General features: G+C 46.0%; 1 protein-coding gene across 18 annotated transcripts in view; it reads right to left on the reverse strand.

The window, feature by feature from the left end:
- Positions 1 to 25,293, reverse strand: part of kalrna (kalirin RhoGEF kinase a) — a 295,388-nt gene that overhangs the window by 228,813 nt on the left and 41,282 nt on the right. For 16 of the 18 annotated variants that reach the window (XR_013304510.1, XR_013304507.1, XR_013304509.1 and 13 more), the window contains exons 3-10: positions 19,438 to 19,552; positions 14,487 to 14,679; positions 14,230 to 14,403; positions 10,188 to 10,271; positions 9,926 to 10,057; positions 9,650 to 9,772; positions 7,295 to 7,417; positions 7,023 to 7,214 (exon numbers count right to left, since the gene is read on the reverse strand). Coding sequence is in view for 9 of the 18 variants with exons in the window: in XM_077616400.1 (XP_077472526.1) it covers positions 7,023 to 7,214; positions 7,295 to 7,417; positions 9,650 to 9,772; positions 9,926 to 10,057; positions 10,188 to 10,271; positions 14,230 to 14,403; positions 14,487 to 14,679; positions 19,438 to 19,552 (1,136 nt within the window). In the remaining 9 variants the exon portion in view is untranslated. Of the gene's footprint in view, positions 1 to 2,013; positions 2,122 to 7,022; positions 7,215 to 7,294; positions 7,418 to 9,649; positions 9,773 to 9,925; positions 10,058 to 10,187; positions 10,272 to 14,229; positions 14,404 to 14,486; positions 14,680 to 19,437; positions 19,553 to 25,293 lie in introns of those variants that run through there. The other 2 variants (XM_077616401.1, XM_077616407.1) reach the window with 2 other exon arrangements.

Genomic DNA, 25,293 nt, shown 5'->3' on the forward strand with positions numbered 1-25,293 from the left:
ATATATATATATATATATATATATAGTCAATCATAGGCGCCGTTCAAAGCGGCTGCTAGTTGCAGTGGCTCCCTATACCCTCACTCGTATTCTGTGTTTTTAGGGCTTTTTTAGAGCTTTTTTATCCTTTCTTTTTACGTTTTATTGTCTCTTAGGATTTTACTTGTTACTTTGCTTTATATATTATATTCCAAACTTTAATGTTTTAAAACTTTACTTTCAAGACTCTACTCCAAGACTCAAGTTGTGCGAGAGGCAGTCTTTGAGCTATTAGTTTAGTTTATCTTTGCGAATTCTGGACATTATATTTTGACCCACTCAGCCATGCCTCCTCTGTTTTACACAAAGGATCAGCTGTTAGCGCTACGCAACACCTGGATTCCCCCGGACCTGGACCTCCCCGCGGAGTTAAAGAGGAAGAGAAGAGGATGCAGAGCTGGACGAAAATGTCAGGAGAGAAAGTGACGCTTCAGACCCAGCATTCCATCTAATATTATGGGGAACGTAAGACCTCTCCCCAATAAGATGGAAGAGCTAACGGCGCTTACCAAACAACAACGACAATATCGGAATATCTGCATTATGTGCTTCACGGAGACCTGGCTGAATGAACTAATTCCGGACTCTCTCGTCTCCTTGGACGGTTTTCAGCTGGTGAGGGCGGACAGAGATGCTGAGGAGAGCGGTAAGAAGAGGGGGGGGGACTAGCTGTTTTTATTAATAGTAGATGGTGCAGCCCCGGGCACATTATTGTGAAGGAACGACTCTGCACTCGAGATATCGAGCTAGTAGCTGTTAGCATCAGGCCGTTTTACATCCCCCAGGAGTTCTCGCACGTTATCATAATAACTGCGTATATACGTCCCTCGGCCAATGCGGCAGTCGCCCGCGAGCTGCTTCACGCCACTGTGTCCCGGCTGCAAACGTTACACCCCCAGTCTCTCCTTCTTATCTCTGGTGATTTTAACCACGCTCCCTTGGCTTCTACTCTCCCCACCTTCACTCAGTATGTGAAGTGCCACACCAGGGAACAAAAAACTCTGGACCTGCTGACTGCCAACACGAAGGAGGCATACAGCTCAGTCCCCCTCCCCCCACTGGGGCGCTCAGACCACAACCTGGTCCATCTGATCCCCACCTACATCCCTATGGTGAGGAAAATAAAACCTACCACGAGGATCATACAAAGATGGACCGAGGAGACCAGCATGGTACTGAGGGACTGTTTTGAGACCACTGACTGGGAGGTGCTGTGCAATTCACATGGTAATGACATTGACAGCTTGACCCACTACATCACAGATTATATTAACTTCTGTGTTGAGAACATTGTACCCTCCAAGAAGGTCCGTTGTTTCTCCAACAATAAGCCGTGGGTCACCAGGGATCTAAGGGCCCTCCTGAACAAGAAGAAGAGGGCTTTTAGGTCTGGGGAGAAAGAGGGCCTGAAAATGGTCCAGAAGGAGCTGAAGAGAGAGATAAGGAAGGGAAAGACCATCTACAGGAGGAAGCTGGGGAACCAACTCCAGAGAGGCAACACCAAAGAGGTCTGGAGGAGCTTGAGGACCATTTCGGGCCATGGAGGCAACAGCGAGAGAGACCCGGAGTCCGGCGGCAGGGAGTGGGCCAATGAACTGAATCAGTTCTTTTACAAATTCAGTCCTGCCCCCACTCCCCTGACCCCCCAGACCAGAAGCAACGCTCCCCCCTCGTTCTCCTCCTCCTCAACCTCTTGCTCCCCCTCTTCCACCGGTCTCTGTATTACTGTCGATCAGGTAATAAAACAGCTAAAGAAGATCGAGGCAAGGAAGGCTACCGGTCCAGACGGCCTCAGCTCCAGACTACTGAGAGTGTGCAGATCAGCTTGGTAAAGTGATTCTGCATATTTTCAACCTCAGCCTCAGTCTGCAGAAGGTCCCCACCTTGTGGGAAACTTCCTGTGTGGTCCCAGTTCCTAAGACTGCGTACCCCAGGGAGCCAAACCACTTCAGGCCGGTAGGATTAACCTCTCACCTGATCAAGACATTGGAGAGAATCATCCTCAATCACCGCAGCCCCCTGATGAATGCAGAGCTGGACCCTCTGCAGTTCGCCTATCGTCCAGGCATTGCACAGGTCTCTTTCACACCTGGAGAACACGGGAAGCACGCTGAGAATGATGTTTTTTGACCTCTCCAGTGCATTCAACACCATTCAGCCGGTCCTACTGAGAGGGTAACTGGAAGAGGCTGGAGTAAGGAACCACCTAGCCGCATGGATCATCGACTTCCTCACTGACAGACCACAATATGTGAGACTCCAGGACTGTATGTCTGATGTGGTAGCTTGCAGCACGGGGGCCCCACAAGGCACAGTGCTCTCCCCACTCCTCTTCTCCCTCTACACATCGGATTTCAAACATAATACAAACACCTGCCACCTCCAGAAGTTCTCTGACGACACCGCTATTATTGGACGAGTGACGGCCGGGAACGACCTGGAGTACAGGGGAGTCATCACAGCCTTTGTTGACTGGTGTAGGCAAAACCACCTCTACATCAACACCAGTAAGACAAAGGAAATGGTCATCGATTTTCGGAGGAATCCTCAACAGACCACTCAGGTGAACATCCAGGGTACAGACATTGAAATCGTGGAGAATTTTAAGTACCTGGGTGTTTACCTCAACAACAAACTAGACTGGTCCACAAACATAGATGCCCTGTACAAAAGGGGCCAGAGCCGCCTCTACCTACTGAGGAGTCTACGGTCCTTTGGAGTGTGCAGGACACTGCTGAGGACTTTCTACGACACTGTGGTGGCATCTACAGTGTTTTATGCAGTGCTCTGTTGGGGATGCGGGAGCACGGAGAGGGACAGGAACAGGCTGAATAAGCTGGTCAGGAGGGCCAGCTCTGTTCTGGGCTGTCCTCTGGACTCTGTGGAGGAAGTGGGAGAGCGGAGAATGCTGACCAGGATGATGTCCATCATGGACAGCACCTCCCACCCCCTGCATGAGTCTGTGGAGTCCCTTCGAAGCTCCTTTAGCAATAGACTGCGGCTGATGTCCCTTTAACGCACCACGTGGCTGATTGGTTGAAAGGTAGGACACCTTTCCACGTCATTTTCGGAAGAATTTCAGCCAGCGAGTTTCCAGCTGCACACAAAGCCACCCAGACATCATCCATAAATCACGCTTCATAAGGATTATAGTAGAATAGGTAAAGCGTGATTTATGGATGGGTGGATGTTATATGTTAACATTCTGACACTATGTTTGTCCGAACTGTGCATCGTAGAGAGTTGACATTATGGTGGCCAGAAACGGCTGTGGGATCCTAATAGATGAGTGATTGAATTTATTTACCTTCTCTAAGTGTATAAATTCAAGCTTTGAGAATTTGCAAGGATTATCGATAAGTATGCCTGACCAGAAATATGTTAATTTTCTGGTCTTTTGGGATAGTTTTAAGCATTACACTCTACAGATTCGAAAAACCCATACCTTCTTCAGTGCACACTGTAGTACTTCCGCTAAGTCATTTCCGCTTGAAGTTAGTTGCATGAACTACGCAACAGCGCCACTATATTGTGAGTTTTTATTTTAGTCATGTTTTCACTTTGGTTTACAATGTTTTAACAAAAATAACACCCAAACATTGCTTAAATAGGTAAAATTCTTCATCCTTTCTTTTGAAATTGACCGCCAGTTTTCCTTACTTTTTCCTAAAAGGCATACTCCTGTTTCTGTAGACCTGTACATAATTGTATACAAGTTTGCTGTGATATGCGTGTAACTGGAATTTTACTTTCTCATCAAACCCATTTTTCAAAAGATATTTTTTTTATAACGCAACAACTGTCTTTTAGTTCTAAACAAGCAGGGGGAACCGGCGAAGTTTACCCCAGTGGACGAGCGGGTAGCATCCCTCTGTCTTCGGGTGGGGAGGACGGAGAGTGCTTTCTCGGGGGGACTCCCTCGTTCTGCTGGGGGACTTCAATCCTCACGTGGGCAATGACAGTGAGACCTGGAAGGTAGTGATTGGGAAGAACGGCCCCCCTGATCGGAACCCGAGTGGTGTTCTATTGTTGGATTTCTGCGCTCGTCGTGGATTGACAATATTGAACATCATGTTCAAGCATAAGGGTGTCCATATGTGCACTTGGGACCGGGACACCCTGAGCCGCAGTTTGATGATCGACTTTGTGGTTGTGTCATCAAACCTGCGGCCACATGTCTTGGACACTCGGGTAAAGAGAGGGGCGGAGCTGTCAACCGATCACCACTTGGTGGTGAGTTGGCTCCACTGTTGGGGACAGATGCCAGTGCAGCCCAGGAGACCCAAACATTTTGTCAGGGTCTGCTGGGAATGCCTGGCAGAGTCTCCTTTCAGAAGGAGTTTAAATTCCCACCTCCGACAGTTTCTCTCATGTCTGGGAAGAGGCGGGGGACATTGAGTCCGGGGGACCATGTTCCGCACTTCTATTGCTGAGGCGGCAGAACGGAGATGCGGCCGCAAGGGTGGTGGCTGTCGTGTTAACAATCCCAGAATGCAATGGTGGACACCGGCAGTAATGGATTGGCGGGTACCGGGTGGCCAAGCGGGCTCTTCTCCAAGTAAAAAACCCGGGCATGGGAGGAGTTTGGTGAGGCCATGAAGAACAACTTCCGGGTGGCTTCAAGGAAATTTTGGTCAACACTCCGACGTCTCAGAAAGGGGAAGCAGTGCACCATCAAGTCAGTGTATAGTGGGGATGGGGCGCTGCTGACTTTGACTCGGGATGTTGTGAATCGGTGGGCCGAATACTTTGAAGACCTCCTCAATTCCATCTCCATTCCTTTCGCCCAACCAGTCTAAGTGTTTTGTGGACTTGGAGAAGGCGTTCGACCCTGTCCCCCGGGGAGTCTTGTGAGGGATTCTCTGGGAGTATGGGGTTCCGGAACCCCTGTTATGCAGGGTCCAGTCCCTTTATGACCGGTGTCAGAATCTGATCCGCGTAGCCGGCAGTAAGTCAGATCAGTTTCTAGTGGGGGTTGGACTCTGCCAGGGCTGCCCCAAGTCACTGATTCTGTTCATCACTTTTCTGGACAGAATATCTAGGCGCAGCCGTCGCGTTGAGGGGGTACGGTTTAGTGGCCTCGGTATTGCATCCCTGCTTTTTGCAGATGGTGTGGTTGCGTTGGCTTCATCAGGCCGTGATCTCCAACTGTCGCTGGATCGACAGGTGGATCGGTGCAGCATCTGCAGTGATGCGGACTCTGCCCCGGTCTGTCGTGGTAAAGAAGGAGCTGAGACAATAGGCGAGGCTCTCTCTTTACCGGTTAATCTACGTTCCTACCCTCATCTATGGTCACGAGCTGTGGGTCGTGACCGAAAGAACGATATCCCGGATACTCTTAGAGATAAGATGGGGAGACTATGTCTCCCGGCTCCCCCCGGGAATGCCTTGGGATGCTCCCGGAAGAGCTGGATAAAGTGGCTGGGCAGAGGGAAGTCTGGGCCTCCCTGCTGAAGCTGCTGCCTCCGTGACCCAACTTCGGATAAAGCGGAAGAAGATGAGATGAAACTTTTCATAGGCTTATGGCTGTAATATTTAATAAATATACCGTATTTTCACACCTATAGGGCGCAGTTATAAGTCTAAGTGCCGGCAAGAAATAAAACCAATCACTCAAGCGGTCAGGGCCATACAAAAATTGAGTTTAGTGCACAGACAAAAATGTGTGAAAATACGGTATATAAACATTTACCATATTTTCACACCTATAGGGCGCACCTAAAAGTCTAAAATTTTCTCTAAAATGGTCAATGCGCCCAATCAGTCGTTGCGCCTTGTTTGGGCACTAAATTCAATTTTTGTATGGCCCTGACCGCTTGAGTGACTGGTTTTATTTCTTGCCGGCACGCTGCTTATTGCGATCAACCCAGCGGACATTCACCCTAAAAATAGCCTCCCCGCGCATTCCAAGCAATACGATAAATCCATTCAAAACATCCTAGGTAAGTGGCAAGGCGTTTGACTTCCGTGTGATCGCAGCACTTTTAACCCTCAAAAACACTCTCAATACTCAAAGAAACAGCATATTAGAGCTATACAGAGGAAATGCCTGACGTGAATGACAACAGAATGCGGGTGTGAACGCTTGGAAAATGGACTGAAGCCATGGACCGAACATAATTTAACAGCTTTTCTAACGGCTCGGGAGTGATGAATGCCGGATGGCCAACATAGTAGTTCGAGCAGGCAGCATCACACGAGTTACATGACGATTTGGAATGAATTGTTGATGCCAATATAACAGCGAGGAGAATCAAAGGCTTGGGAGTGATGCATGTTACGAGTTACAATGGATTGTGGATGCCTGAGTTCAAGTGTCGGCCAGCACTGTTGTTCGAGCTTTTGCCAAAGATGGAATCAAGTTCCCGGAATACACAACTCTGACTGACAGTGGAACATAGCATGCTGTACGCCGAACTCTCTATATCAGATACAGACACAACTTGTGTACCTTTTACCTCAATAAAACACTATCAAACTTAGTTTTACTCATGCTGTCTTTAATAAAACATGCTAGCGGCTAGCATAACATAGGTACGTTAGCAGCTAGCATAACATAGGTACGCTAGTGAATAGCATAAGATATGCTAGCCTAGTGTCATGCTAGCACCTTTTCCGATGAAGCGTCCTATGTATTGACAAAAAACTGAAAATATACCCGCAACTGAGTTTGCGCCCTGTCAGATGGTGAATTTTATAGGTGTGAAAATACGGTACACTTTTTGATAACTGCGCGAAAATGTATTGTGGTAGTAATAATGGGGGTGATCGTACTATGCGGTTTGTCGTTTATCGCGGCCTTGTCTGGTCTACATTAACCGAGACATTCCAGGCATTACTGTATTCTTGATTTTATCAAAGCAATCTCGGTTTCTTCCAATGATAGTTACTATCTGGACAAATAATTGTAATCTGTGAAAGTCGAAAAACAATAGGAGAGAATATTGTTGAATAAAAGCCTATGACTTTTTCATTCTGCTTACCTGTTCTGCTTTTTGGTGGAAAACAGCAGACATGGTGAGGATGGTAGAGCGTTCATCGAGAGCAGCTGCAAAACTTTTCCAGTCGAGGTCCAGCTGACTTGAGATCTGTTTAATCTGTGTAGAAGCATAGTGTCCCACCTCCGATAGACGACACGCTACCGACATGATTCGGTTGATGTTTACATAAGCGTTCTGAAGGGGGAGAAAAACACAACAATATGTCTATGTTCAGTGGGTTTTTTGATTGAGTTAAGAGAATGTGTGTTGCTTACCATAGAGTTCATGGCAAAGTGACTGTGCTGTGTCTGCAGCTCCGCAGCATGGTGATATGTTCTTCCTATCTCTGTATGACTCTGCAGGAACAATTCCTTGTTGTGGCTGATCCAGTCAAACATCTGCAAAAATACGTATCACTTGATTATTGCTAATTCATGATAGGAAAAAGTGCACGATTACTCAGAATGAGGCCCTCCACCAAATGTATAGCCCTTTGTTTATTTCTCCTGTGAAATGAATGTATAAAACAATGACAGATAGTATCAAATGTATTAAAATGTCAATGTCTGTTGGGGTTATTCTTAATGTTCATTAATCATTAATAGGTAATGAAGCTATATTTTAATTTGGGCTATATTTTAAGTTGGGACACTTCCCCCCACAGCTGTTTTCGAGGCCATTTAATTGTTTTCAGGACTATTGACCGAACAGGACACCATGTTCCAGGAGGACTGTTGATCTGAGTTTGCTTTGACTTGGATTCCGGCAGATGGCGATAATCGAATCAATTTCCGAAAATACTCGCATGTTGTTTAAAAATACTGTTGCTATTTACCTTATATGCTTATTTGTGCAAATTCTTACGCAGTTGTTTTTGGTTTCCGATCCACTCGGGTCACCTTGTATGCAGTTGTTTTTGGTTTCCGACCTGATATGCAATTGTTGTGGCAGTTGTTTTTTGACCTTAATGGTGTTATTCGGTTAGCTTATGCAATTGTTTGAATCAGATTACCTAAAGTGTTTTGATTATGCGCCGACAAAATGGACAGAAGAGGATGCCATTTCTTCAGAATATCCCGGTGGCGAGGACGAGGCCAAGGGAGTGATTCTCCTTGCAAGTTTGTAGCTAGAGTATGTCAATGATTTCTCTCTGTTTTGATTAAAGTATACCTAATAATAAACTTATCAATGTCCATCTTCTGCATTTTGAAAAACTTATAAAAACATTTAGGGTAAATCATTAGTAATTTAAAACGATACAATATTAATTTTTTGGCCACCACTATAATATTTGCCAACAATGCGATTCGATTCAATGGCCTTTGAGACGTTTAATACAATTTGTACACATGTAACACAATCGGTTATATTTAACCTGACCCTTTTTTTGCAAACCAGCCAAGCTATAAGATGATATTTTTTTTAGTTTCAATCGATTTGAAAACTGTTTAACCAAAAAACAAATGGATCCAGAGCAATTTATCAAATTAAGAGAACACAGTACATATGCAACAATGACGACTTTCTCTTTTTTACTGGGATAGGCAAACTTGCATTATTTTTAAATATGAAATTGCAGAATGAGAGGAAAAATAATATTAAGTCGTACCTGTACTTACGAAATTGGTTCCAGAACTATTTTCGTAGGTTGAAAATTTCGTAAGTAGAGCAATACTTTATATATAAATTCTCTAATTTGTTCCACGGTCCTCACACAACTACCAACTTGGTCAGTGAATTTTGTATGAAAGATATGAGAAACAGACAAAAATGAGAGAAAATTATAAGAAAATGATTTCTTAAAGACGATTCCCTTTGACGACTTTGAATGTTTCTAAAAAGCAACAAACAAACGTCGCCAAAGTGGGCGACTCCTGAACACTTTTTCTGGATGTGTTTTTTTTGCTGTTGGAATGCTCGCTGCTTCCTCTTTGTCTGCCTTCTTGTTATATTCCTCCTATATTGCGGAGTGTTCCATTAACTCTGGAGAGTTTGTTTTATGCCCCTCGACCAACTTGTTAATGTCCTCATCGCTGACCACTTCTTTTCACTCGCACTGGTAATTTTCTAGGGAGGCATGATGATAAAAACAGAACACCGTCAGAACTCCGTGACGATGAACGGCTGTCAAAAGTACTGAAGAGAATCTTGAAACATGGATAGTGGTTGTTGTGAGACAGCCAATGAGAGCCCAGTAGAGTGTAGCGAGGTTCAATGCATCCGCGACCATTTCAAAATAAAATAATGGATAAGGAAATGCATGTACATTTTGGGGGATTTCGTGACTTGGATCTTGTTTCGTATCTCGAGACACTCATTTCGTACCTAGAGGCATTCGTAAGTAGAGGTATGACTGTAAAAGTTGCACCCGAGTGTAAATCGTACTAGCCAAACCTCCCTGACCTCCCTGTGGGAGAGTATGCATGTTGCATGTGTTCTCCAAGGGTATGAGTGTGAGCACGAATGGTTGTCCGTCTTCTTGTGCCCTGCGATTGGCTGGACACCAATTTAGGGTGTCCCCCGCCTGCTGCCCAGTCAGCTAGGATAGGGTTAATCAGCAATGGATACTCATAGAGTCACAACAGCAACCGTTGCTGCAAATGTTAAATTTTTGTTAAATCCTTCTTTACCTTCTCTGCGTCCTGCTCAAAAAGCCGTAGTTGGAAGCACTGGTCCAGCTTAAGCTTCCGGACATGCCACATCTGGTGGAGATGCTGCCTAGTTGAGTGGAGCTTGTCGAGTAGACTGGCCATCTGACATGAACAAATAAATTCAAACACACTCAAAAAACTATGTTAACAATAACGTCCTATAGGAAAACAACTTGTGTGTCAGTTTTGCAGTTCCTATTTCACTGTGTATTTTCAGTGTGAAGCGGAATGTTCAAAGCGCACGGAGCATGTTACCTTAGGCACAAGGCTCTGGAAATCGGCAGAACCAGAGATGCAGGCTCTTCCAGAGTAACCGTCACTACATCGGATACATTGCAGCAGGCGCTGGCCCTCACGGTCCAACTCTTCAACCGGAGCCTTCAGTACCTTCAACAAAGTTGGAACACAAAACAATCATCACCAGAAATGTCTCTAACTTTAGAAATATTGTTGCAACCAAACCAAAGGTCCAGTATATTGTAGAACAACTAGCATGTAATATTTTGGCAGTGACCACCTTCTTCTTCAGCTGTGTGTGCTCTTCTAATAGCCGACGAGATCCTTCAACATCTGAAGGAAATTCTTTCTTGGACAAAAAATCCTGAAACAAAATGTTTTATTATTATTTATTTATTCTTAAGTATTCACTGTTTCTACTTTTACTATGAAGCACCAAGCCAACTATGTGCACCAGGACAATGTGCACCACCACAACCTGAATTGGTGGCCAGGCAATCGCAGGGCACAAGGAGGCAGAGAACCATTCTTGCTCACACTCATACCTAGGGCAATTTAGAGGGTTCAGCCACCCTATCAACCATGTTTTTGGGTTGTGAGAGGAAACTGGAGTACCCAGAGAAAACCCATGCAAGCCAAAGAACATGCAAACTCTTGACAGGAAGGTCCGGACCCCAGAACTGTGAGGCCGATGTGCTAACGAATCGGCCAGGAACGGTCGCCCAAATTCCTCATGTTATATACAGTCGTACCTCTACTTACGAAATTAATTGGTTCCAGAACGTTTTTCATAAGTTTAATTTTTCGTAACAAAGACAAGACTTTTAGACGACTTTTAATAATGTTTCTAAAATGCACAGGACAAATGTAGTCAAAGTGGGCGATCGCACGACTTGTGAACACTTTTTCAGGGTGTTTTTTCCATGAAAGTTTGTGAAATTCTCCCCATTTTTTTATTCCGAATGTATTACCGAGTGTTGCATTAAAAGCTCCTCCGTTGAGAGTTCGTTTTGGTGTCCCTCAACCAGCTAATCAATGTCCTCTTCACTGACCCCGAACTCCATCGCCTGCCCCAGCGGTACTCGGATGATTCGCCTAAAGACGTAACGCCGACGGACGTTTGACAGACGGACAGGTCGCCGAATGGACGTTCCACCGAACGGTCATTCGACCGAACCTCTGTTCGGAGGTTTCGCTGAAACGGGATTCGCGCGCTCGCCCCGCCCCCGGATTGTGTGTGTACAAGTTTTGCAACCTCGGCCCGCGGGCCATATACGGCCCGTTAGGATTTTTAATCCGGCCCATTGAGTAGGTAAATCATATCCCTACGGTCATCGGAGGGGTTTCTCCCGGGGAACAGTGCTTCGTGGGCGGATTTTAATGACACCTGCTGAGTTTCATTATCGAGCTCCATATATTTCCCGAGTTTGAGCACTTTAAAAATCGGCGGGGGTTCCCCCTGAGCCTATCCGAGGATAGTGCACCGTGAGCGGACTGGGTTGGACGACGCCCCGCTGAATTTCTGCAGCTCCAGAAATTTTTCAAATTTGAGCCCCACACACATTGGAGGGGTTTTTCACCGGGCACAGTGCTCTGTGGGCGGACAGGGGTGACACATCCCCCGCTGGAATCCTGAGCACCATTTTTTTTTTCTAAGCGTGAGCACCACACACATCGGCGGCGTTTTTTCCCGAGCGTAACTAAGGATAGTGACACATGAGCGGATTGGGTTGGCTGATGCCCCGCTGAAATCCTGAGCTCCATACATTTTTCTAAGTGTGAGCACCACACACATCAACGGTGTTTTCCCCATGGCCTATCCGAGGATAATGACACATGGGCGGATATGGGTTGCTGAAGCCCCGCTGAAGTCTCGAGCTCCAGATTTTTTTTCAAAGTATGAGCACCACACACATCAACAGTGTTTTCCCCAGTGCCTATCTGACATTTGATGTCACAAATACAAATGCTAGTATTTGTATTTAATCATTAAACGCTGTTTTCGGCTGGATTTGACCGAATTTGAGAGCATTTTGAGCCGTTTGGCGAATGGCTCTGTTCTTAAAATGGCCGACAAGCAACAACGTCGAGCTGCGTTGCCTCACAACCCGCATCGGAAATCTAGTCTGTATACACAAAGAATATGTGAATTTCCTTTGTCTTCTTTTAAATAAAATACTAGTATAAAATACAATACTAGTATTGTATATACAAATACTAGTATTTGTATTTAATCATTAAACGCTGTTTTAAGATGGATTTTGAAAAAATTCTGGAGCTGCAGAAATTCAGCGGGGCGTCGTCCAACCCAGTCCGCTCACGGTGCACTATTCTCGGATAGGCTCGGGGGGGAACCCCCGCCGATTTTTAAAGTGCTCAAACTTGGGAAATATATGGAGCTCGATAATGAAACTCAGCAATCGTCATTAAAATCCGCCCACGAAGCACTGTTCCCGGGGAGAAACCCCTCCGATGACCGTAGGGATATGATTTACCTACTCGGCGGGCCGGATTAAAAATCCTAACGGGACGTATATGGCCCACGGGCCGAGGTTGCAAAACTTGTACACACACGATCCGGGTGCGGGGCAAGCGTGCAAATCCCGTTTCGGCGAAACCTCCGTTCGGTGGAACGTCCATTCGGCGACCTGTCCCTCTGTCAAACGTCCGTCGGCGAAACGTCTTTAGGCGAATCATCCGGCCACGCCCCCAGCGACACAAAATTGGCCACCACAGGGTGCAGTTAAGTTTGAAGCTCGACTTCGAGTCCGTCAAAGACACTTGGCCACAGCTTACTCCAAGTAGCATTAAGGGTGCGCCTGGTCAACACCTCCCAATCCATGTCAATTAAGTTCAAGGACACAACAACGAACGGCGGGCAAAAGGACATAATATAATCTTTAAACATGGTGAGTTGTTGTCGGGAGGCAGCCAATGGGAGCCCAGCAGACTGTGGGGAAAGTGTAAAGCAATGCATCCGCGACAATTTTAAAATGAAATAACGGATACAGGAAATGTATTGATGTTTTCATAACTTGGATATTGTTTTCGTATCTTGGGGCATTTAATTGCATATAAAAAAAATCGAAGCTAGAGGCATTCGTAAGTAGAGGTAAGACTGTACAGTGGTACCTTGAGATACGATCTTAATGCGTTCTAGGACTGAGCTCGAATGTCGATTTACTCGTATCTCAAATCAAAGTTTCTGATAGAAATTAACTAAAAACAAATTAATTCGTTCCAACCCTCTGAAAAAACACCCAAAACAGGATATTGGATTGGAAAAAACATTTGTATGTGTTCTAATTTGCCATCTATTAATGGAGTAACAAATAACTGGTGGTTATGATGTTAAATAGCATTAAAATAAGAGGGATTTCATGGAGGGGAGAGAGGCACAGAGAGAGAGAGAGCAAGAGAGACTTTTTGCATGGCAACGCGCTCGTAACATAACATAAACAAATTTAAATGAACTTGGATTACGATACAGACACTCAAAAACAAGTTTAATCTAACCTTACATTAAACTTAATTCTAATTTTGTTTTACATTTTTATATATTTCTTCTTCCGGGTTGGCTCTATTTGCCCCGCCTCCACCCTGACTTTCAGCTCATTTTTAAAAGGAACCTATCGAGGGTTGTTTGCTTTTGTCTTCCCTTCAAAACATTCAGAAAATGATGCACACAAATGTCCTCACAATAGGATAACGCACGGTCCCTTGCCAACGAGAAGTAGTATACTCCTCTTGTATTAACGAGCAAGCTACGCCATTCTGCACTGACTAATGGGAAAAAAACACTGACAACTCCGCCGAGTGCTCCTTGAGACATTACACGAGGGAGTTCTTACGGGAGAGACAGTGCCATGTTGTCTCAAAAGCAGCCTCTCACGTTGGCCACACCTTGCTTTATGCTCATATATCAAAATGTGTCTCGTATCTCAAGGTAAATATTTGCTTTTAATTTTACTCGTATCTCAAATTGCTCATATGTCGAGATATTACTGTACATCAGGTGTCTCAAACCGATCCCGCCGAGGGCCGCAGCGGGTCCTGGTTTTTGTTCCAACCGATCCAGTGCCGACATTTTAACCAATCAGGTGTCTTCTAAAATAAGTAACACCTGGCTGCAATCAACTGATTAACTGATTACACTTGCAAAAGCTATCCTCTTGTTAAGTTGGAATGAAAACCTGCACCCACTGCGGCCCTTTGAGGACCGGTTTGAGACCACTGCTGAACATTATTATTTCATTCATTTATCAAGTCATCCAACCTGTCGCTTATATGTTGAACAGTTTGTGCTCCATCCTTCGTCTCACCTGCAGGTCTTCCAGCCGGGACAGTAGATGAACAGCATTGGCCATGAACTCTTCCAGGGAGACCCTAAGGTCCATCCATTCCTCATGGTTGTAGTCCAGGGAACCTTCAAAATCATCTGTGAGCTGCGAAGGATCAACCAACTTGGCAAGACCTTCCACTGACACCATGGTGGTCTGGTGAAAAGCGATTTGGAGGGTCCTCAGCAGGTGGTACCGTGGGCTAGGTATCAGTTTTCAAATGAAATGAGAGCACTCACTTCAAATGAGAACTTTGTGCTGCCAAAGTTGGTCTTCTGCTTCTGCCAGAAGTTGTCAGGTTTGATGATAAGTGCAACGCAGATCTCTACTGGGAAAAACTCTTGCAGTGTCTTCAGCAGAGGCTTGATCAGCTCCCACTTGGAGCCCCGCATGTCGATGATGACAGTGAAGCCTCGCTTACACACATCTTCACTGTAGTGAAAACAAGTCAAGAGCATGATTGTTGGGCTTCAGCTAATACTAAAGAAGTTTTCAGGGAATTTCTCATTCAATCTGAAACAAAGGGTCAAAATTACAAAGCATCTAAACATGTTCGGCAAAATCAATCGCTACTTATTTAAGTCCACGTGTTCCCAACTCAGTCACCTGTAGGCACCTACCCTGGACTTACTTATTGTTCCTATAAATTGATCTTCTATCCATCGTAGAAAATGCTAGGTCACCCAAATTGCTATGTTAAATTAGCGGATTTCTCCAGTTCTCAATTGTTTGGTACTACTATACGTATACTATGGAATTTTTCTTTTTGACATGGTGTCATATATTGTCATATATTCAGTCCAAGTGGACGACACTTTACATATCAGTGTAATCTCCTGCATGAGTCTGTGGAGTCCTTCCAAAGCTCTTTCAGCAATAGACTGCTGCACCCTCATTGCAGGAAGGAGTGCTTCCGCAGATCCTCCCTCCCATCAGCTGTCAGGCTCTTTAACAAAACAAATTGCTGAATTTTAAGACCTACCGTATGTATACATGTACATCTATGTGTATGTATGTATATGTATATTTATATATATGTATGTATATGTATGTATGCGTATATACAGTTGTGGTCAAAAGTTTACATACACTTGTGAAGAACATAATGTCATGGCTTTCTTGAGTTTCCAGTTATTTCTACAACTTTGATTTTTCTCTGATAGAGTGATTGGAACAGATACTTCTTTGTCACAAAAAACATTCATGACGTTTGGTTCTTTTATGACTTAATTATGGGTTAACAGAAAAAGAAATCAAATCTGCTGGGTCAAAAATATACATACGTCAACAGGAATTAGCAATTTTGGTGATTTAGAAAGTTGTGTCAGTGAAATGAGCTTCATAGCATGGCCTCTCAACTTCTTGCGAGTGATTATGAGTGACTACAGCTGGTGACTTCTCTGAGGCTATTTAAATAGGCCTCATTGGATTAGAACCTGCTGGAACACAGGTGTCAGTGTCCACAGCCAAGCGTGTTTTGCATCTCCATGGAATGAGAGGCTGCCGTGCAAGAGGAAGCCCTTGCTCCAAAAGCAGCACCTTACGGCTCGACTGAAGTTTGCTGCTGATCACATGGACAAAGATAACACCTTCTGGGGGAAATTTCTGTCGTCAGACGAAACAAAAATCGAGCTGTTTGGCCACAATGCCCAGCAATATGTTTGGAGGAGAAAGGTGAGGCCTTTATCCCCAAGTATACCATGCCTACCGTCAAGCACGGTGGTGGTAGTATTATGCTGTGGGGCTGTTTTTCTGCCAATGGAACTGGTGCTTTACAGAGAGTAAATGGGATCATGAAGAAGGAGGATTACTTTCAAATTCTTCAAGATAACCTAAAGTCATCAGCCCGAAGATTGGGTCTTGGGCGCAGTTGGGTGTTCCAACAGGACAATGACCCCAAACACACATCAAAAGTGGTAATGGAATGGCAGAATCAGGCTAGAATTAAGGTTTTCGAATTGCCTTCCCAAAGTCCTGACTTAAACCAGACTGAGAAATTGTGGACAATGCTGAAGGAACAAGTGCATGTCAGAAAGAGATCAAATTTAACTGAACTACACCAATTCTGTCAAGAGGAGTGGTCAAAGATTCAAGCTGAAGCTTGCCAGAAGCTAGTGGATGGGTACCAAAAGCACCTAATTGAAGTGAAAATGGCCAAGGGACATGTTACCAAATATTAGCGCTGCTGTCTGTATATTTTTGACCCAGCAGATCTGATCACTTTTTTCTGTTCACCCGTAATAGTCATAAAAGAACCAAACTTCATGAATGTTTTTGTGACAAAGAAGTATCTGTTCCAATCACTCAATCAGAGAAAAATCAGAGTTGCAGAAATAACTGGAAACTCAAGAGAGCCATGACATTATGTCCTTCACAAGTGTATGTAAACTTTTGACCACAACTGTATTTCACCAACACGCTTATTTATTTATTTATTTATATATTTATTCATGTATTTATTTATTAACTTAGTTATTACCTATCTATTTATGTCTGAAAGGCCTTTCCTGTATCTGCATTGTCACCCTCTTGCTACTGTGACAATGAAATTTCCTGAATATGGGATGAATAAAGTTATCCAATCCAATTTGGTGGATAGATGTTGATGAATGTTTACTCCAAAAGTTATGTAACTACGGTTCTATGAATCTTAAATGACTGCCACAGGCAGTGATAAAAGCATTGAATGATTCCCTTCGCGCATGCGCAGTGCGAGTATTAATATCAACTAGAGTAGACCTTGAGGGTGGATGGAGGACAAGCAATATCTAGGAGGGACTGCAAGAAGGCCATAATAGTAGAGAAGGAAGAGCTCACCAAGCTCTCCCCTTGGCCCACACACAACCCAATAGACAACCTCAATATCTGGGCAAATTCCAGCCAGGTGGAGGAAGTGCGGGCATTCAAAAGTGCTCGCCTGAATCGAAAAGGCAGAATGCAGCAGGCTGGTTTAGGTACACAATCTGCTTGGGTTGCACAAACTATTCGGGGCCTGCACCTAACAATGTTATTACGTTATCATCGCTCTATGAAGAGTCAAGGAGTTGAAATGCTCTCCAATAAAATGCCTGTTTAAAAATGCGCTAGTCGTTCTTTAGACGTAATGCGTTTGCTGAAAATTGCTGATTTAAAAATGCGTATGTTTAGAGATTGATGATATTCTACATAATTATTAACAATTAAATCTGAAAGTTATTATCAAAGAACAAACGTGCAGACACATCGTTCTCTCTCATGTCATCTCTCTCAAATCAGGTCCCATCGATGACCATCTCAAAAACTATTTCAAAATATATTTTACCCTGTGTGAGACTCAACTCTTTAAATGCCTTATGGTTTGTTATATGTTTTTGTTTAGTTTATTTGGGGCGGGTTGCTTTTAGGTATCTATTATATTTGACTGTTTATGTCCTTATAAATTAAGCACTGAAATATGTGCCAACTTGTGATTTTAAAGTGTGTTAAAGAAAGAGTTAAAAATTAATGTGTAAGAATTACTGTCATCATTTCTTTAAATCATTAAAAAAAGATCATCAGGGTGGCCCAGCGATTGAGTGGTTAGCGCGTCGGCCTCATGGTGGGGGGACCTGGGTTCAAATCCAGGTTTGGACCTTTCTCTGTGGAGTTTACATGTTCTCCCTGGGCCTGTATGGGTTTTCTCTGGGTACTCCGGTTTCCTCCCACATTCCAAAGATGTGTCTGGCTGATAAGATTGGCTGATTGGACACTCTAAATTGCCCCTAGGTATGAGTGTGAGCGTGAATGGTTGTTTGTCTCCTTGCAATTGGCTGGCCACCAGTTCAGGGTGTCCCCCACCTCTGGCCCGAAGTCAGCTGGGATAGGCTCCAGCACCCCCTGTGATCCTAGTGAGGATAAAGCGGTTCATAAAATGAGATGAGATTAATAAATCTTCAGAAAATGTGTGCATTATTTGTGATTTGTTTGGCTACAATCAAAAACTGCTTTCACACAGCGACGCCTCAGTATCCGAAAAAATGACAAGTTTATTTTTTATCAAAAGATATTTAAATATACAAATTGTAAATAAAGAGCAGGGGCAGCCGGGTGGATGAGTGGTTAGCGCGTCGGCCTCACAGCTCTGGGATCCTGAGTTCAAATCCAGGTCGGTCCACCTGTGTGGGGTTTGCATGTTCTCTACGGGCCTGCATGGGTTTTCTCCGGGTACTCCGGATTCCTCCCACATTCCAAAAACATGCATGTTAGGCTGGTTGGACACCTTAAATTGCCCCTAGGTATGAGTGTGAGCGTGAATGGTTGTCTGTCTCCTCGTGCCCTGCAATCGGCTGGCCGCCAATTCAGGGTGTCCCCTGCCTTTGGCCTGTCATGTTCATGTTGCCTTCGATGATGTGTTTTGCCTTTCAGGATCTGATTAAGCCAACAAGGCAGGGCGGTACCAGCAAACCTACAGCAGATTGGTGCTTCCAATATTTAAGAACACTGGTAACAACCAGCTGATTGTCGGAGTATTGTTTGCCTTGCCCACCGCCTTGCTTGGCCAACACTTCGCTGAGACCTTGTTGATGTTTTTGACGTTTTTATTTTTGCATTTTGGTACTTTGAAAGTTTTAGTTTATATGGCGACTGGGTAGTGCTGTTTTTGTTATACTTTGCCCCTTAGTTGTAGGTTTTTGTTATCTCCTTTGGATACTCGCGTTTTTGGCGGCTTTTTGTTAATAAACATTACATTTGTAAGCATCGATTTCTGTCCTGAGTTGTATAAGGATCCAATTTACAATGGCTTGCCGTTTTACAACAGGCCTGAAGTCAGCTGGGATAGGTACTGTATATTAGGGATGTCCTGATACTGACTTTTAAAAAATATGTTTTGCCGATAGCGAAGGCCGTATTTTAGTCCAGTAATAATGGAAATTGAATTTAGTTGTTCATTGTATTTGTAATTCTGTTTTATAGAATTGTCAGTTCAGGACAAAAAGGCACTAAATAGGCCTGAATTGGCAGTGTGTAGGCAAAAGTCTCAAAACCTTGAGTGCTTTGATGCTGATGCAAATCAAAGACAGGGCTCCATTTGCTCCATTGATGCCAGCATCAGGAGCACCACTGGCCTCTTCTTCCTTCTTGTATTTGGCACAATTCCCTTTCATCAATGAATTTCCTATATGTGTGGTGGTGAGTGTCTGTGCACACATCTGGGTGATTGTGAGTATTTACCTAGGAACAGCCGACAAGTATGTGACCAGACGTCTCAGGTCCTCCTCTTTTATTCGGTCATGGTTGCTCCGTGCAGGGAACGTCAAGATGGGTCCTCCTCGTTTGTCCCGCCCACCTGTTCACATGCATTACCATTTAACTTCAGGATTCACAAAAAACATTTCTATCACTGAGTAGAACAGTGGTCGAGTTCATAACTTTGGGGGCTAAAGGTTCTGTTTATCAGGGTTAGGGTTATACACACATATATAATGTAAACCAGACATGGCCGTGATAATCAAAAACCCACAATGTAGGATCCTATTATTACTACCATACTACATGTTTTCAGGCCTATACAGAAAAATAAGTACACAAGTACAATTATTAGTATATTTATTAAATATTACAGCTATACGCATATGACAAGACTGTAATGTATTAATATCTAACTATAATCTAAATAAAAATTGTAAATACTTAAAATACTATAGTCACAGTGAAAACAGTTTCTCTCCACTTAGTTAAACAAAAGGTTATTGGGAGCTTTAGTACAACTTTTTCGTCAAATTCGACAGTCATTGGATCATTGATGAAATGTTCAGGAGACACTGTGCGGGAGCTTTTCGGGGGGAACTTTTGCGAGAGGTTGTCGGCGCACAAGGTAGATGTTGATGGGTAGTTGTGACCGCTGTTTCTTCTTTGGTACAAATATGCTTTGTACAAGGACATGAAACTGTCAAGAAGATTGCCATACTCCATGGCTATGACCATGTTGTCATCAATCTCCTGGACCCGTTTTTGCAAAATTAATGCCATATTGAAAATGTCTTGCAATTTCTGAAAGTACTAAGACCATGTTCTCCATATTTTTTGCTGTCATTGTTTTGGGGGAAATTAAACTTCCACTTCGCAGAGCAACGGCGTCAGGCCGCTGCCCAAACTTAAATTAAAACTCAACTTCCACTTTGCTCCTTCGTTGGCGTCTAGCCATCTAATCCGCCCAAAGGGCCCTTTTTTTGGTTTGGGTGTGACGTCACCCGGGGCTCGCATTTATGAAAAAACCCACCTTCACCAAGGCTCCCTGGCGTCCAGTCCGCCGAGCAAGCTTTATTTTCAAATAAGTGCCACGGTGTCCGCCGTGAGGTCGCCCGAGGCTCGCATTTCAGAAAAAAAAATCCACCCTCACAGAGGCCATCCAGCCCACTCGGAAAGGTCTATTTTCAGATAAAAATGACGGCTACCGCCGCTGCCCGCCATTTTTCTTTCTGGATGCTGAGTTGAGTGACAGTCCCCTATCTTCCGCCATTTTCTTAGTGGCAAGCGGAAGTAGAGGTAAGATCGGGCCTAAGAAATCCAGCCCGACCCGACCAATTAACTTGATTTGCAGGCCCGAGCCCGAAGCAAACCCGAAATTTCACATTTTATCTGTGAGGACTCGGGAGGAAGAGGGGTGATTTATGATAACAAATTAAAGCCTGTCTTTTGAAACGGAATCTAAGTTAAACAAGACTAACGTATTTTCACACCTATAAAACGCACCGTGTGATAGGTTGAAGTCTAATTTAGGTATATTTTCAGTTTTTTGTCAATACATTGGACGCCGTTTCCGATAAGGCGCTAGCATGACACTAGGCTAGCGTATGTTATGCTAGACGCTAGCGTACCTATGTAATGCTAGCCGATAGCATACCTGTTATGCTAGCTGCTAGTGTATGTTATGCTATCTGCTAGCGTATGTTAGGCTTGGCACTAGCAGGTTTTTTAAAAGACAGCACGAGCAAAACTAAGTTTGATAATGCTTTATTGAGGTCAAAGATACACTCTGATATAAAGAGTTGGGCGTTTATCATGCTAGGCTCCACTGTCAGTCAGAGTTGTGTATTCCGGGAACTTGATTCCAGCTTTGGGGAAAGCTCAAACAACAGTGCTGGCCGACACTTGAGCCCAGTCATCCACAATCCATTGTAACTCGTGACATGCATCACTCCCAAGCCTTTGAATCTCCTTGCTGTTATATCGGCATCAACAATTCATTCCAAATCGTCAGGTAACTCGTGCGATGCTGCCTGCCCAAACTACAATGTTGGCCATCCGTTAGCAATTTGTTAGCAATCTGTTAGCAGAGCTGTTAGAAGAGCTGTTAAATTGTGTTCGATCCATGGCTTCAGTCCATTTTCCAAGCGTTCACACCCGCATTGTGTTGTCATTCACGCCAGGCATTTCCTCTGTGTAGCTCTGATATGCTGTTTCTTTAAGTATTGAAAGTGTTTTGAGGGTTAAAAGCGCTGCAAGCACACTGAAGTCAAATGCCATGCCACTCCCCTGGGATGTTTTGAATGGCTTTACCGTAATGCTTGGAATGTGTGGTGAGGCTATTTTTAGGGTGAACGTATCGCAATAAGTAGAGTGCCGGCAAGAAATAAAACCAATCACTCAAGCGGTCAGGGCCATACAAAAATTGAGTTTACTGCACAGACAAAAATGTGTGAAAATACGGTATACAGATGCTCCCCTACTTACGAACATTCAACTTACGAACAACGGTACATACGAACATGTCTGCAAATTGCGTTTAAGTCCAAAAATGTTCGCAAGTCCAATTTTGTATTTCGCCCCTTTTTCGGAGTAGTACTTCTTTCCGCCGCTAATACCGACGCCTGGCGCTGTGAGAGCTCAGCTCACCCAGCATCTACCTTCTTCTTCGTTGCAATGCGGAAGTGCGTGAATGTATCTCCAGTGTGCAAATAACCTTTTTCATTTGTATCATTAAATATCTCATGCATCCAATATTGAATATGGTTGGTAAAAAGCTAAAGGCTTCTATTGAGGGAGTTGCAAGGAAGAGGCAAGCCATTTCATTTGAAACGAGTGACAATAATAACGAACCTTGATGCGCGTGAGAGTGGTGAGCGTTGCACATTCAGTACCATTTATAAACATAAAGATCGAGCAGCAGGACCCAAATATTGAACGTTGCACAAAGTTTGCAAATCAATTGAATGATGCCATACAGTGCTACCTCATTTATGATGAAAAAAAGAAGAAAACGGTGCAATCGTCATTAGGTCGCTTCTTTTGGCCAGTTTCTAATACATAAATCTCTCTCTCTACAGTACTGTACATATTCTCTCCATTTTATTAAATGTTTTTTTTTCAGTACAAACCAATGCGTGTTACTTATACAAGCCTTAAACATACAAATGCACTTGTATAAACCTTCAATATACTTATATCGGCCTTAAACATAAATTATAATACAAAATATAGCACTGAATCAACTTACAAACAAATTCAACTTATGAACAATCGCTCGGAACCAATTGCGTTCGTAAGTAGGGGAGCGTCTGTATAAACATTTACCATATTTTCACACCTATAGGGCGCACCTAAAAGTCTAACATTTTCTCTAAAATGGTCAATGTGCCCAATCGGTTGGTGCGCCTTGTCTGTGCACTAAATTCAATTTTTGTATGGCCCTGACCGTTTGAGTGACTGGTTTTATTTCTTGCCGGCACACTACTTATTGCGATCAACCCAGCGGACGTTCACCCTAAAAATATACCCACAATTGAGACTGCGTCCCATCAAACTGTGCATTTTATAGTTGTGAAAATACGGTATATCTTTTATATCAAATGAATAATATAGATGTATAATGATCATTACTTTTGCCAGTACAGACGCTCCCCTACTTACGAACGAGTTAGGTTCCGAGCGATTGTTCATTAGTTGAATTTGTTTGTAAGTTGATTCAGTGCTATATTTTGTATTATAATTTATGTTTAAGGCCTATATAAGTATATTGAAGGTTGATATAAGTATATTGAAGGTTGATATAAGTGCATTTGTATGTTTAAGGCTTGTATTGTTATGATCGCGCCGCGTCGTGTGACGCGATCGTGGAAGTAGGTCGACCCAAATGCAGGAGGCAGGAGAGGACGAGGCATTAGCGTGATAACGAGTCCTTTAATGCATCAACCAAAACGTGCAAACAAGCGTGGCCGCATGCGGCGCGCATACGGACCGAGGCGAACAGAAAGGCAGCAGCATAACGACCGCTAGCTACCGCTAGCAACTGCTACTACAGTCAATGGTAGAGTGATGATCCGGCGACGTGTGATGACGCGTCGCTTACTTAAATACAGGAACCGAAAGTAATCATTGGATTGGCTACAGCCGGTACGTGTCGACGGCAACCCAGGAGGGCCAAAAGGGCACTCCTGACAGTACCTCCCCCCTAAGGGACGGATTCCAGACGCCCCAAAGCCAAATGTCCATGAAAAAAAACGGAAAAGCAGCCAGGGAGGGCGGGCGGGAACCGTACACTAGGTCCGGGGGGCGTCCGCGCCAGCCCGTGAAGCAACGAGAGGTTGGCCGGTCCGGCGGGCGTCCGCGCCAGCCCGTGAAGCAATGGGAGAGTGACCGGTTCGGCGGGCGTCCGCACCGGCCAGAGACGAGGCGAAGACGTGGTCGGTCCGGCGGGCGTCCGCGCCGGCCGATGACGAGGCGTGGGCATGGTCGGTCCGGCGGGCGTCCGCGCCGGCCGATGACGAGGCGTGGCCGTGGTCGGTCCGGCGGGCGTCCGCGCCGGCCGATGACGAGGCGTGGGCATGGTCGGTCCGGCGGGCGTCCGCGCCGGCCGATGACGAGGCGTGGGCATGGTCGGTCCGGCGGGCGTCCGCGCCGGCCGATGACGAGGCGTGGGCAGGGTCGGTCCGGCGGGCGTCCGTGCCGGCCGGTGACGAGACGTAGGAGAGGCCTCTCCAGCAGACCTTGGCGCTTGGAGAGGAGTGGGAGTAGCCGGTCCTGCGGGCCTCCCTGCTGGTGCTTTGGGTGCTGGCCAAGCCCCCTCCCTTTAACAGACAACGGAACTTTAGCATGGTCGTCGGGTACCTTACCCTGGCTGTTCGGGGGGTCGCCTGCCCCCTCGGTCGGGAGGGCAGGAGGGTCACTCTCGCCGTCGCCGGGCCCCTCGCGCAGAGGCGCCGGAGAGTCACTCTCGCCGTCGCCGGGCCCCTCGCGCAGGGGCGCCGGAGAGTCCCTCTCGCCGTCGCCGGGCCCCTCGGGCAGGGGCGCCGGAGAGTCCCTCTCGCCGTCGCCGGGCCCCTCGGGCAGGGGCGCCGGAGAGTCCCTCTCGCCGTCGCCGGGCCCCTCGGGCAGGGGCGCCGGAGAGTCCCTCTCGCCGTCGCCGGGCCCCTCGGGCAGGGGCGCCGGAGAGTCCCTCTCGCCGTCGCCGGGCCCCTCGTCCAGGGGCGCCGGAGAGTCCCTCTCTCCCTCGCCGGCCCCCTCGTCCAGGGGCGCCGGAGAGTCCCTCTCTCCCTCGCCGGCCCCCTCGTCCAGGGGCGCCAGAGAGTCCCTCTCTCCCTCGCCGGCCCCCTCGTCCAGGGGCGCCGGAGAGTCCCTCTCTCCCTCGCCGGCCCCCTCGTCCAGGGGCGCCGGAGAGTCCCTCTCTCCCTCGCCGGCCCCCTCGTCCAGGGGCGCCGGAGAGTCCCTCTCTCCCTCGCCGGCCCCCTCGTCCAGGGGCGCCGGAGAGTCCCTCTCTCCCTCGCCGGCCCCCTCGTCCAGGGGCGCCGGAGAGTCCCTCTCTCCCTCGCCGGCCCCCTCGTCCAGGGGCGCCGGAGAGTCCCTCTCTCCCTCGCCGGCCCCCTCGTCCAGGGGCGCCGGAGAGTCCCTCTCTCCCTCGCCGGCCCCCTCGTCCAGGGGCGCCGGAGAGTCCCTCTCTCCCTCGCCGGCCCCCTCGTCCAGGGGCGCCGGAGAGTCCCTCTCTCCCTCGCCGGCCCCCTCGTCCAGGGGCGCCGGAGAGTCCCTCTCTCCCTCGCCGGCCCCCTCGTCCAGGGGCGCCGGAGAGTCCCTCTCTCCCTCGCCGGCCCCCCC

Source organism: Stigmatopora argus, chromosome 13 (genome assembly GCF_051989625.1).
Source record: "Stigmatopora argus isolate UIUO_Sarg chromosome 13, RoL_Sarg_1.0, whole genome shotgun sequence".
NCBI lineage: Eukaryota > Metazoa > Chordata > Actinopteri > Syngnathiformes > Syngnathidae > Stigmatopora > Stigmatopora argus.